The following is a 13453-nucleotide window of genomic DNA, read 5'->3' as shown; positions in this document are numbered from 1 at the left end:
TTACCCACAGTTTCCTTGTTTAGGAGTTTTCGTCAGAGTTTCAATTTCATTATTTATGTCACATCATCTTAAACAAGTTGTACAAACAAAACCATGCAAGTAAGTTCATCCTCCTTCAGTCACAAAACAAGCCAAATATTGTGATAAATTTGCAATATTCTTACCTATGTGATTTAGTCCAATTCGATTGAGTGTATCTCTGTTTCAGATCTCACCAACTTTCACCATTTTGTAGCCTTTATGAAAAATTCTTGTTCCGCAGCAGTTACTTCTTGTATTCCCTCGGTACATTGACTGATGACACTATATTTCTGCGCAACAACTTCTTCCAAAAACCTCTCGTCTGAAACCATTTTACAACACTATCACAATCTGAATCCATTGTTACAATTTATTCACATAAAATAATACTTCTCTAACATGATGTCAAGGCACACTAAATTGCAACCAATTTCTTTCACTAGGTAAGTTTAGCAAAATAATATGTACGTAGCGTAACACATATATCTACAATCTGTACTTATACTAACCAAGTTTAAAAGAAATTCTCTTTAATTAATTCACTACTATTGCACGAATATATACCAAATTTCTAACAAGAAGTAGCAACCAGCAATGTTTAATTAATAAAGTGTGCAGTTCACTCCCCCCTATACCCACTATTCCTTTTTTTTTATTATTTTCCACTCAAATACGATTCTCTACGTATATAGATGCCAAACCATATTCAGGAAACCCACTTAATTAGAGATTCATGGAGTATTTATTAACTACGCCGACACGGGGCAAGGACGGTTTGCCAGTTCAACCGTTCTTTGACACGAATGTAACTTCTTTGAATATTTTGTAAATTCTATGGTAATTTTCTCTGCTGTACATTCTAACAACAGAGGTGTGAATTGTGTTACTGTCATGTTGGATCCTCATCATGCAATACTGGAGGGACAGCTCGCGCGACGCGCCGGAATTTGGTGCTTGTGATTCAAGATAATTAATAATTATTGTTTAATATTTTGTAGTATAGGAACTGAAGTATGATGATTTTATCATGTGATTTTAATAGAAAAATCATAAGTTACATAGTGAGTCAATAAAAATAATGTGCAATGAGACATCCTTATCGTTATACTATATAAGAATCCGTTGTGATCAAAGGTTATGTTTGAATTTCAACTACAAAGATAAGGGTAGTTTGAAAATGTAAGAATGTTTGAAGTGCAATTGAAAAGTATCCAAAGGTCTCTTCTAAAACTTATCCAAGATGATAAAACATTTTAAAGTATCAATTGGACCTTTCATCTCTCGAATCTATATATGTTCGTGAAAAATCCCTCAAGCAATGCTTCTGATTTCTCCCTCGACTTAAGCTCAACCTGAATTATCAAGTCAAATTTATCCATCAATCACTTTGCATCCAATCTAATCTAAAATAATTTTATTTTTGACTAACTATTTATATAATTTGGTGGGTATAATACGACTTAATCACATGTTTCTTACAGAGATAATAATGCCCAAAAATGATAGATAGATAAGAAACTTAAGTGGTCTTTTTCAAAGTTTTGTAGTAACTATTCAGATTTGGTGTTTTTTGCTAGGGGCATTTCTATATAATCTCATAAATAAGTTCAAATCTGCATAATTGTTAAAGATCTGAATTGAAACTATCTTGATTATAAAAAATTGGTGCAAATAATATTTTCTAAATTTGAAATTGTAGAAAATGGTAACTAAAATCAAAAGAAATTTCTCATATGAATTCGAATTGCAAACTATAGGTAGAAACTGCTTAATGATATTTTCCAATGTTTACTTGTATAAGTATTCAATATAACATCTCTACTTAATTGACTCGTTTGAACTATGGATAATAGTTGCTTCAATCAAATCAAGAAACATTATTTATCATTGTACAACATACAATTATGAGTAAATGAATTAATACAATGCAATCAAAATGGTGCTGTAGCTAAAGCATTTAAACTCATCAAGTTCCATTACAAATTCTTTTAGATAGCATAAAAAAGCAAATTTTTTGTATTTGAAACTATATAAACAGTATAATACAAGAACGAGATCATAACATGGAAAGCAAATAGAGTGCAAATGACATCTTAGTACTATGTAGCATGATTAATTTTCTTTTTTAGTTTCAATGAAGAACAAAATTCTAAGTTAATAAATTTTACAATCATAAAATTCCCAGTTAAAATAAACACAAGTTGAATTCCAAATCATATTACATGAAAAAATAACTACATGAATTATAACTGCTGGAATGTAGTCAACAGATCCATGGAGTCAAGAACAATAGGAGAAAGTTCATGAGAAATAACACGTTATCTGACTTAAATAAAAAGATAATACCTTGGTCGAGGAGGAGAAGATGATCAAATTGTTTTTCTGATTATTTTAGAAAGTGACAACATTATCTCAAATTGTACTTTGACCAGAGACAGAATCTCTGGGATCTACTAAGGAAAACAATACAATTAGTCAGTTTTTGGAATTAGAAGTATCAAAAACAAACTATATGGAATTCTTGAATAAACCAATTATCAGAAAAAAAAAAACTACAATCGAAGAAGACAAACCCAAAGAACTCACATCAATTTAAAGGAAAAGCTACGCATTCCACCAAATATTTAATAGCCATAATAAAACCAAAGAGGTGAAACTGAAAAAGAAGAAAGGGTATATCTAAACATGGGGACATAAATATGATAATGATTGTTCAGATAATAATTAAGTTAATTAATTGTAATTAAAATCCAATCATGTAAACATCCAATTAATTCTTTAACGGACGAGAAAGGTTTTAGGAAATTGGAAGGTTTGGATGTTAGTATAATAAATGATTAAAAGGACTTTTATGTAATTCTATCAAAACACAAGCTTTATTCAGTTGTACTTGATACTCAATTTGGCACCAAACATTGTAACACATGTCCCTAACCTTAAATGTCTGAAAGGTTATATAAGTAATTATAGTGAAAGTAAAGCTATAATGACTTGTACTTAATGTTCCAATAACTCTTCAAACACTCTCACATTCCCAAAATAGCCTCACCCCTGCTGTTGAAATCTAGTTCTAAACTCGTTCTTATATAGTATAAGGAATTCATCTCTGTTGTTAAATTTTACAAGTAGTTCATATAAAGTTACGCATTGTTCAAAAAATATTACATCATTCCAAACAGTTGTTACTGGCAACCGTCTAGGTCCTGCATCCTCAACTATCAGCAGTTTATCTTAAAATATATTTGATATCAAGAAGTATAGTTAGCCATAATCACTCAAATATCTCATAATTTTAGAAGAATCCTTCTTTAGAGATACATGAAAGTATTTCTCAACTATCAGTAATTTATCTCAAAAAAAAAAATTGCTATCAAAAAGTATAACTAACCACAATCACTCAAATACCTTGTAATCCTGGTAGAATTTTGTTGTACTCCTTATTTCATTCGTGTAATTTACAATGACTCACTTTACTTATATTTTATCTTTGTATGTGTTTGTTTACTATGATGTGAACGCCCATCCACAGCCAGTAATACATTCTAAACTGTATGGTATCACTGCTATCCTACAACAAGAATGAAAAAAGCAAGTAATGATTACCTTCATACTCTTCTTGTTATTTTATATGCTGATAAACTTTCCAAATCATTTAATTCGTCTATTAAGTCAAATTTACAAACACTTGGCATGCATAAGTTCCTTGTATATACCTCCCCCAAGTTGGCTCTTACTATATCTATATACCTTAGGTGACAAATCATTAGATATAGTTCAGGAAATAGTTCAGTGACATTACCTTCGTCGAATTGGGGCATTATGTTTCACCAACGTTGGATGGCACAATTGCTGTTACTCAGTTGTTCAACAAAACTGGAGACTGCTGTAAATGTATTTCCTCTATTCCCTTCTACTTTGCTGCCTGCCCTGGAAAGAATGTAGAGAAATTGTCCTAACAATTTTTAACCTCATTCAATTGTTGCATTCCCTTCCAAAGATGTCTACAAAGATAAATTGGTCCTTCCATCTTCACTCAAAATGCCTCACGAGCTTGGCTTCCTCTCAATAGATTTGGCCTCCTTTTTTCTTCACATAAACGTGCCCTAAATTTCTCCTCCCACTTCAATGTTTGCATTTTATCTCTCAATTATTTTTGGCAAATATCCGTAGAGATAGCAAGACTTATTTTGGTGTACAAAGAATGAATCCATGCTTTCCCAACTTTTTTCTTTTCATTTTATGTGGTTGATTCAAAATTTTGCATTTGATATTTGAATTTTGAATCAGTCCGTTTGCCCCAAATGGACACCGTTAGAGTTTCAATACATTTTTAACTTTTTTTATTCTGCCCACTTAGTGAAACTATGTCGTTTTCCTTTGCTGCTGCTCCCAATATACGTGGTCCATTGCAATCCTCTCATTTTCTTTTGTGAGAGGACTGCTCAGGGACGGTCGACCTAATGACCATCCCTGCCCCAAATCCGTCTAGCACTAGCAAGCGGAGTGTGCGCGACTAACCCTACAGTCTTTATCTATATTTATACATATACATTTGAAGGCAGATTTCTTACAAGGAGCCTTCACACGCATAGAAAAACAAATCTCACCGAACATTCTTTTGTAGTATGAATTCTATAAAATTCAACATAGTCAATTAAACTATCAATATTAATTCATTTTTATTTGTCATCTACACAAACCAAATATAGTGAAAGAAAAAAAAAAGACTGTGTATCATCCTACAAGTATTTTAACTATGTCTCAATTTCAAATTTGCAAAGCAAAGGAGAAAACAACTAATCACAAAACGAAACCTTTTATTGTAATAATCTTACTGAAATATTTCAAAATTAGGTTCAACAAGTTCACTTTCAAGAAAGACAAATCTCATTGAACATTCTTTTGTGATATGAACTCCACAAAAATTCAATAGTGTCAATTAAACCACCAATATTAAATTTTATACTAAAGGTTGATTGGTGTGAAAAAAATTCGCACCTTCGTATAAAATTATCAAATCGAATGCATAATGTTTATAAATATTTTATTTTGAAATCAAATAAAACATGAAATTACATTCATTTCTATCCATATCATTCAATTTCTAATATAAATTTCTATTATTATTTCAAGATCTATCTTCCACAAAACGCAATTCTTAAATGATGTACACATTTTATCATATTTTGAACTATTGTTATACAAATCTTAGATTTTGATTATGTTGATAGCATTTTTTTTACTTTTTTTTAATTCATCATCTCTTTTAATTTCTTTCAATAATGCCAGCACCATGCATAGTATGGATAATCACACTAGTTTATATGTATTAGAAAGCAGGTTTTTTACGAGGATCCTTCATAAGCGTCAAAAATTTTAATTTCAATTTGAATTTCCTTTTTACTATAATTTTAGATTTATTTTGATTCAATAATCCTTATTGCGTCTCCTTATCACTTTCCACTTTCCAATTCACATGATCCATTAATCTACAAAATCAAAATTCCAAAATTTTAATTAACTAATGACCCACTAACCCACAAAATCAAAAGTCCAAAATTTTAAGTAAAGAATAATAATCACCTATGCAAACTAACGGATAATAATCACCCTGCAAAATCACATCTTCAAATTCCAAATCCCGTCTAACACTACACACACGACTAATAATAATAACTAACTGATAATTTAAAAACCTCACCACTATGAAAATTATATATCCAAAATTTAGGAGCCCATTTGAATTACAATCCCTATAATTTTCATAATTTTACGCATCTTAATGTCATAACGTAATTTATTCTCATAATTATTCACAAGACTGACGACCACTAATCCATTTTTATTTGTCATCTACACAAACTAAATACAGTGAGAAGAAAAAGAAAAAAACAAGACTACGTGTTTTACTTTCACCATTGACGAAGTCCATCTACAAGCATTTCAATGACGTCTCAATTCTAAACTTGCAATATTACAAAGGAGAAAACAACTGATTACAAAACGAAGTATACACCATAGTGACCCCACTGAAATACTTCAAAATGTGTAGCAAGTTCACTTCCAAGAAAAACAAGTCTCGCTGAACATTCTTTTGTAGTATGAACTCCACAAAAATTCAATAGTGTCAATTAAACCACCAATATTACCCTTCGAGCTAAAAGTTAATTGGTGTGAAATTTGTTTACACTTTCATACAAGATTATCAAATCGAATGCATAATGTTTATAAGTATTTCATTTTGATATCAATAAAACATGTGATTACATTCATTTCCATATGTCATTCATTTTCTAATATAAATTTTTATTATTATTTCAGGATTCATCTTTTGCAAAAACATAGTTCTTGAATGATATACACATTTTATCATACTTTAAACTAATGCTAGACAAATCTTAGATTTTGATTAATTGTACTTTTTTTAATCCAACCTCTCTTTTTATTTCTTTCAATAATGTCAGCATTAGAGGTGCAAACGAATCAAATCAATCGCGAGTGGTTCAAGTTCGAGCTCGAACTAACCAAGTCAAATTCAAACTCGAATTCAAAAATACTAAATTCATTAACTAGCAAACCAACTCGAGTTCAATTATATATATATATATATATTATTTTAATAGTAAAATTACATATATATCCCTAATATTTTATTATTTGTTAAGAAAAATTATTATTTATTTATTTTTTTAAAATAAAATAATTATCTTTTTATTTTTTAAGCTCAAGTTCAAACTCAATTTGAGTTGAGTTCGAGCTCGAGTTTTATATTTTGAGTTTGTCAAGGTCGAACTCGAATTTGAGGTTCATAAACCTAGGTTGAGATTCGACCCAATTGGATCAAAACTCAATTTGTCTTGATTCGTTTGCACCCCTAATTAGCACCATGCGTAGCATGGTTATTCACACTAGTATAAGAGTACTAGGGAACTTGGATTTAATTGAGACGCTTGGGGACGGATGTCATGAACAAAACAAGTAGTACATTCACTTAATTTAGACGCTTGGAATGGATGTCATGAACAAAACAAAGACATCAAAATATACACGACTCAGAATGGAATAAAGATTAGGTTCGAAAGCAAAACTGAATACGATATCTCAATAACAAGTACAGATTCGTGAAATTAATTAAAAAGTAAGTTGGTGAAATAAGATCTGCCGAAATCTATATAGGAACGTTTAGGTGGAAGCAAAACTGAATACGATATCTCACTAGCAAGTACAGATTCATGAAATTAATTAAAAAGCAAGTTGGTCAAGTAGCATCTGCCCAAATCTAGTTAGGAACGTTTAGGTGAAAATGTGAAATAACTTGGCTCTAGCAATTTTTAGTAAGTGCCTATTTATTTTTAATAACACCATTTTATGGTGTTATATCAAGACATGAATATTGGTTTAGAATTCCATTTTCTTACTTATATAGATTAAAAAGCTTATAAAAGTATTCTTTTATTATCAACTTGCTAAATGCGCATAGACATATTACATTGTGTTCTTATTTCAGTATGGAACAACAAACATTGGATAAATCTAAATGAATTTTCATTAAATATAATCAAGTAATACGAGAGTAATCATCAATTAAAGTGACACAATATTTAAAACTAGACTTAGATGCTATTGGACAATAATCCCAAATATTAGAGTTCACTAATTCAAAAGGGTATGCAACCTATTTATTGACCTAGGCAAATAAGGCAAACAGAGATACTTCACAAATTGACGTATCTCACTATATAAATCTTGAAAATTTGAAAACAATTTCTTCAAAGTTGGTAGAGATAGATCACCCAAATGACAGTAAACTTCAAGAGGTGTCATGATGAACAAACATGTAACAGGTTTTGACATTTTCAAAGTTTCAAGTCTATAAAGGCTACCAAACTCACATCCTCTACCAAAATTTTCCGATCCTAATAAATACAATATTCAGAGAAGGATAAGACAAAGCACTTAAGAGCTCTTGTAATTTTATTGACTGAGAGTTGATTAAAAGAAAAATTAGACAAGTGTAAGACTGAGTATACAGAAATAGAGGTTGTAGGAATAGTTACACCAAAAACCACAATCAAAGTACTTGATCTATCAGCCAAAGTAACACTTGGAAGATTTGTATTAGAATTAATGGAGGAGAGAATATGGTGATATAATGATTTGATGATTTAAGTACTATAACAGTATTCTTAATCAGCTAACATAGGTCCACTCTATCTTTTGTGATTAAAGAGTATGCTTTCATGGTTTAAACATTTGTGATTTGACTACCAGTACTAAGCTAGTTCGAGTTTTTCAGTTATTTCATTGCTGTTAGCTGCTACTAAATGAGATTCTATGTACAATCTATCATCAGGAATGGGCAAGACGGTTGTATTAAGAGTGAAGCCAGATTCGCAGCTGATCCTCAATTACCTGGTGAGCGCTCATAGCAGGAAAACCGTCACAGGAGTCCAATAGGGTGGTCTCAAGCCAAATCTTGATTCCCAATGCTTGCAAAACGTTACCTGGATAATGTACTGTAGATTTGCAAGGCTTTTACCACATTGTTGTTTTTCACCTGTTCCAAAATGACAAACATCAAAGACATGAATCTCTCCCAGATTTTGCTTAAATCTTTGAACACACATCCGTGAACTTCAGCTGGATTTGTTTGTCACTCATGAGGTCAAACTTGATGACATCAACAAGGCTTTCAAGTTGCTTATTGAGGGCAAGTGCCTGAGGACTGTCATTTTCACAAATTACATACATAAAATGTTAGTCAAAGAATACATATACTGATGCAGAAGATTTTTGGAAGCATGGTAGTTATAACCCATAGAACTCTAGTACCCCCAAAAAATCAATAATAGTAAAGGGAAAGAAAGAGAACCACCACCCAAAAGGAAACAGAAAAAAGGTATCAATCAAGAAAAATGGGTGCATGCTACTCCAGGCTATCAATCAAGTCCTTAAAATTGAACACCAGCCAATCAGCTTTAGCTGCAACAGCTTCTCGAAGCTGAACCCCAGCATAGCATATAAATAAGTCGGCACCTCCTGGTTTGCGAGCCTACAAGTAGAAAGGAGTATAAATTCTGCGAGCAACATGAGAGTAAAAGCTCTTCATTTATTCAATTTAGATGCATTTTTGGGCCAAAACTTAGAATGATATTAATAATGTATGAAGCTTGAACAGGTTTTAAGATAGCCACTATAGTCTACTTTGAAGCAATTAAAGTCAATGTATGGAATCAATTCCTCCATGGATTTACCAAGTTTGAGGTCTAAATCTTTATGTCCTGCTATTACTGTATGCAGACTTTAGATAAGTCAGTTATTAGATTCTAGATATTGGACCATGTTAAACTCAAGTTAACATGTAGTAGAAAAAGCTCTCGTTGGGATTTACTTCTTGATTTTTTTTTCCTTGGGTTGGTTGTATTCCGTAGATGTAGTGGTCACCAAACTAGACAAGATGAACACTTTTTTACCACAAGATCAGTTGCACCATCTCCAATCATGACCAGCGATTTATATCCATTAGCCTGATAACATTATCAAGTATTTGGTCAATATTCTAAAAACCAATACACAACAAACAACTACTAAGAGTTCAACTTACCTTCCTTATCTGCTGAACAGCAATAGCTTTTCCTCCACTCCTAGACGTTGGCTCATCTGTATCAAACCCCAAAAACTCTCCAGCACTTCCGAAAAGAAGTTGATTGGCAAAAATGTGGTCAACGGGAATACCAAGAATTGATGCAACAGGCTGTTAAACTGTAGCAGTTAGAACTTTGACACAGTTTCAAGCACAAAGTATGCTTCCATATGAAACATGTGTGATTCTTTTAGGGATTCAAAGCAAGGAACTGTTAAAACAGGTAATATTGATGCAGGAAAAGTATCAACTTGGAAGCAGTGTAGCATAAAAATCAGGTTACTGAACCTCAATTTTTTAGCCAATATTTGAACCATCAATTCAGAGAATATTTAATCAACATCAATAATGACTATAGTATGCTAATGGGCATCTAGACACAATGGAAAATTGATCCAAGGACTCCCAGCCTCAATTGTTATCTGGATATGAAGAAGAAAAGATATATCAAAAGCCACTCATAGAGAAGCATATACATTGATCATTTGGCGAAATCCTCCAGAGATCAGATAAACATCAGTGTTTCTAGCCTTCATCTTCTTGACTAACTCATCAATCCCACGAGAAATTCTGCAAACCAAGTAAATCAATTAACCCAGACATTTTCATTACTTGGAAAATACAGATCAGCTATGGCTTGAAAAACACTAAATGGTTTAGTTTCGTGTAAAGTTCCATGCTATATAACAATACATACTGCATATTATATACAAAACAACGGCAGATGCAAACACTCAAAAGACAAGACATTGTCCAAATAGAGTAGTTGCATAAACCTAATTGTTTCTTAATTATTTCACTTGAATCAGGGTTTTGTGTGCAATCAGAAGAGCACACCTTCAAGATGGCAGGCATTCTGAAAGGTCTGATATGCACATCCTAATACTAGATCTTGTTAAAATGCAAATTTTGCATGCCAAAGATGTGTAACTCATAATCGTAATCCAAATTGAAACAACTACAAGATGCAACTTTACATGGTTGTAGTCAAGTCATTCACAACTAAACTTCACCATTTTAGTTTACAAAATTGCACTGTAGTAATGATGAAAACTGATTGACTGTGCACAAGATTGAGAGATAAAACAAGCACAGTGTCTTTTTTTGGAGGTTTATGTCTGTATTTCACTTCTCTACACGTGATGATGTCCAAAGCATTTGGAACTTACATTGAATTGTTAAAGATAGTAGATGATGCACATAGGCCTCATTAACTGTCAAAAGAACTGAAGCAATTCTAGCATAAACTTCTCGCTACTGAATATAGTTTCTTACCTTGGAGGTCTCTTTTCAAGGAAATCTTGGACTTGTGCTATTGAAGGATTAAACAGAGACAATCTTGCAGCCAAGGCATCCTCAAAAGGAATAGAACCACTCATTGCCCTAGTAATCAGCACATAATCAGATCAAAAACTCAATTCTATGCACATCTAAAAAAATGTCTATCGAAGGCATATCACCTAGCAGTCCATTCTGCAACAGCCTTTCCAGCTCCGCAAAACTCAGCAAGTTCATCAATGCCCTCATCTAGGCATACTGTACTATCCACGTCAAAGCATACAGCATCAGCATTGCGCCACAACTCAAGGACCTCTTACAAATTTAAAGGATACATCAATTAGACATATCACCAATTAAAACTCATCCTTGTCTTCATTCGTACATAGTATTAATTCTAATTTGTCATTATATTTTATACATTACATACAAGAAATAAAGTTTTTCTCAGACCTTGAAAATTACCTTTTGACGGCAATGCTTTGTTAAATTGGTCCTCTTTTGAGGCCTCCAATGGCTGAACCGAAGCATTGATTGAAGTGTATGATTTAAGATTTCTCATTGCCTTAAATTTATTACCAAAACCAATTGTCTTTATCCTTAGAGAAAATGTGGGGGAAAAAACAAAACTTTCTTGTGTAGAATAGGTGCGAATTGGGTTCAATTGTGCACTAATTAATCCCTCCATCAAAGCTCCCTGATTGTAGCCAAAATTAAGAACATGTTATATCACTTTCAATGCCAAAAATCCATACTGACAATCATAAAATTCATCAATAATTTGCATTAAAATTCAACTAAACACAATAACCATTAGTATATAGTGAAGTGTAGCACTAAAAAGCGGAAAGAAGGGATGCAGATCATATCCAAAATGTAGCAAAACGCGAGCTTTAAAGAAGTTAATTCAATAATGAAGGAAACTCCATTTCCACATGAACTTGTACAGGCGGCTACAAGAATCAATACTATAAGTTTTCATACAGATTGCATATAAATTTAGCTTCCAACCACTCTTAGATCATAGATAGGCCTTCAATCATTCAATAACCAACCAAAAATAACAAAATAACTTCGACGGAGCAAGATCAGAAATTGCAGTCAAAGACAATTAAATCAAATCTCTATACTTTTACTCCAAGATCTGAAGCCCAACCAATACAAGCATCATATATGTAGCAAGCAGGCGAAGTAAAACGAAAAAAAAAAAATTGGAAAACAAAGGTCTACCCACTAAAGATTTCCTGAAACAATAACGAGTGAGAATACCAAAGGGCAGGTACAGTTATGTTGTGCCCGATTTCAGGGCATGAAAAGAAAACGATAATTAATGACTATAATTGTTGGCCCAATGAGGAAAGCAAATTACACTCGTTTACACTCCTACTACTGTAGGTTGGTGAGGTCTGCTCACCGGCGAAATCTCAGACGGTGAAATCCCAAACTCCGACCAGCTTTGGACTGGTGGAATCATCCTCTCCAAATTCAGGAAATTCATACCTTTAGCTCAAATTTTCACTTAAGCATTTCCAGAAACAGATTATAGACATAACAGAAGTTCAACATATTCTAATATATCAGGAACTAATCCAGCCCGTATTTTGGCAGGAAAATAAGATTTAGTCCAACCCCAGTCACAAGAAATTCAGATCTCAAAAAATACCAACTTCAGAAATTTAAGAGCAAGAAGACACATGACGTAGCATTTTCACAAAACAACATGGTAGAAGCAAAGAGAGTTGAGGAATTTTTACAGTGCCTTCAAGCAGATTCCACGGTCGTGGTGGTGGTTGGGTTTGCGGCGACAATGACGGCGATGGCGGCAACTTCCTCCGCCCTCTGTCTTTTGCTCTTCTTTTCCTTTTTTTTTATGTTTTCTTATCTTTTTCTCTCGGTTTTCTCGCTTGGTTTTTGAATGGGATCCGGTTTCTAAAAATCTGTGAAGTTAAGAGAGAATTTTTAGGAAAATGTTTTGACAGTTTAAATGGCTAATGATCCGGGTGAAATTTTTCTTTCGGTTTTGTCTCTTGTTTTTTGGATGGGAGCCGGGTTTCTAAAAATCTGAAGCTAAGAGAGAATTTTTGGGAAAAAGTTTTTAGAGTTTAAATGGCTAAAAGATTGGGTGGGAAAAAGAATGGACCAGGTCAGATTGATAGGATAGGGGTGAACAAACAGTACAAATTCGATAATTTGGTTAGTTGAATTCGATGAATTCGGTTATTTGACTTATAGAAATTTAAAGGGCTTTCAATTTCGAATTGACTATAACCGAATTCATTTCGCAACTGATTTCGAATTCGAAAATGGTAATGAATTCGGTTAACCGAATTCATTTATAAAAAAAAACTGATTTTTTAAAAAATTATTACTGATTTGATCCCCAATTTATTCATAATTTAACACATTATTTATGTTCTAATCATTTTGTGGTTTAATTTAATTGACATTTATTTGATCACTTATACCTAGAATCCTTAGTCTATGATTTAAAGAACACATAAAAAGTGATTA

At 32.5% G+C, this 13453-nt stretch overlaps 2 protein-coding genes across 4 annotated transcripts in view; both read right to left on the bottom strand.

The window, feature by feature from the left end:
• Positions 1-8648, bottom strand: part of LOC113782406 (phosphoserine phosphatase, chloroplastic-like) — a 19117-nt gene extending 10469 nt beyond the window's left edge. Inside the window, exon 1 of the mRNA XM_027328300.1 lies at positions 8526-8648. Coding sequence (XP_027184101.1) covers positions 8526-8648 — 123 coding nt within the window. The remainder of the gene's footprint in view (positions 1-8525) is intronic.
• On the bottom strand, positions 8164-13044 carry LOC113783770 (phosphoserine phosphatase, chloroplastic-like). Of its 3 annotated transcripts, none has more exons than XM_027329978.1 (8): positions 12697-13044; positions 11408-11639; positions 11125-11257; positions 10940-11047; positions 10141-10234; positions 9626-9775; positions 9495-9548; positions 8164-9073 (listed from the first exon to the last, which is right to left on the bottom strand). In XM_027329978.1, exons 2-8 carry the CDS (start codon positions 11628-11630, stop codon positions 8948-8950), a joined length of 888 nt encoding a protein of 295 aa, XP_027185779.1. In that variant the 5' UTR covers positions 11631-11639; positions 12697-13044; the 3' UTR covers positions 8164-8947. The 3 variants fall into 3 exon arrangements, with proteins under 3 accessions (XP_027185779.1, XP_027185781.1, XP_027185780.1); XM_027329980.1 differs by having other exon boundaries at positions 11125-11200; XM_027329979.1 differs by having other exon boundaries at positions 12702-13044.
• Positions 13045-13453: the final 409 nt, after the last annotated feature.

The sequence above is a fragment of the Coffea eugenioides genome, chromosome 9 (assembly GCF_003713205.1).
Source record: "Coffea eugenioides isolate CCC68of chromosome 9, Ceug_1.0, whole genome shotgun sequence".
In the NCBI taxonomy this organism is placed as follows: domain Eukaryota; kingdom Viridiplantae; phylum Streptophyta; class Magnoliopsida; order Gentianales; family Rubiaceae; genus Coffea; species Coffea eugenioides.
Note: the sequence above shows the minus strand (reverse complement) of the source record. Positions and strands in the feature narration are given on the sequence as shown.

Excerpts from the sequence above, each read along its gene's own strand:
- LOC113783770 (XM_027329978.1), bottom strand. The coding sequence starts at position 11,630 with ATGGAGGGATTAATTAGTGCACAATTGAACCCAATTCGCACCTATTCT. Across the intron at positions 11,048-11,124 it reads GTTGCAGAATGGACTGCTAG|GGCAATGAGTGGTTCTATTC; the intron begins GTGATATGCCTT and ends GCTGATTACTAG. Across the intron at positions 9,776-10,140 it reads GATTTCGCCAAATGATCAAT|CCTGTTGCATCAATTCTTGG; the intron begins GTATATGCTTCT and ends ACAGTTTAACAG.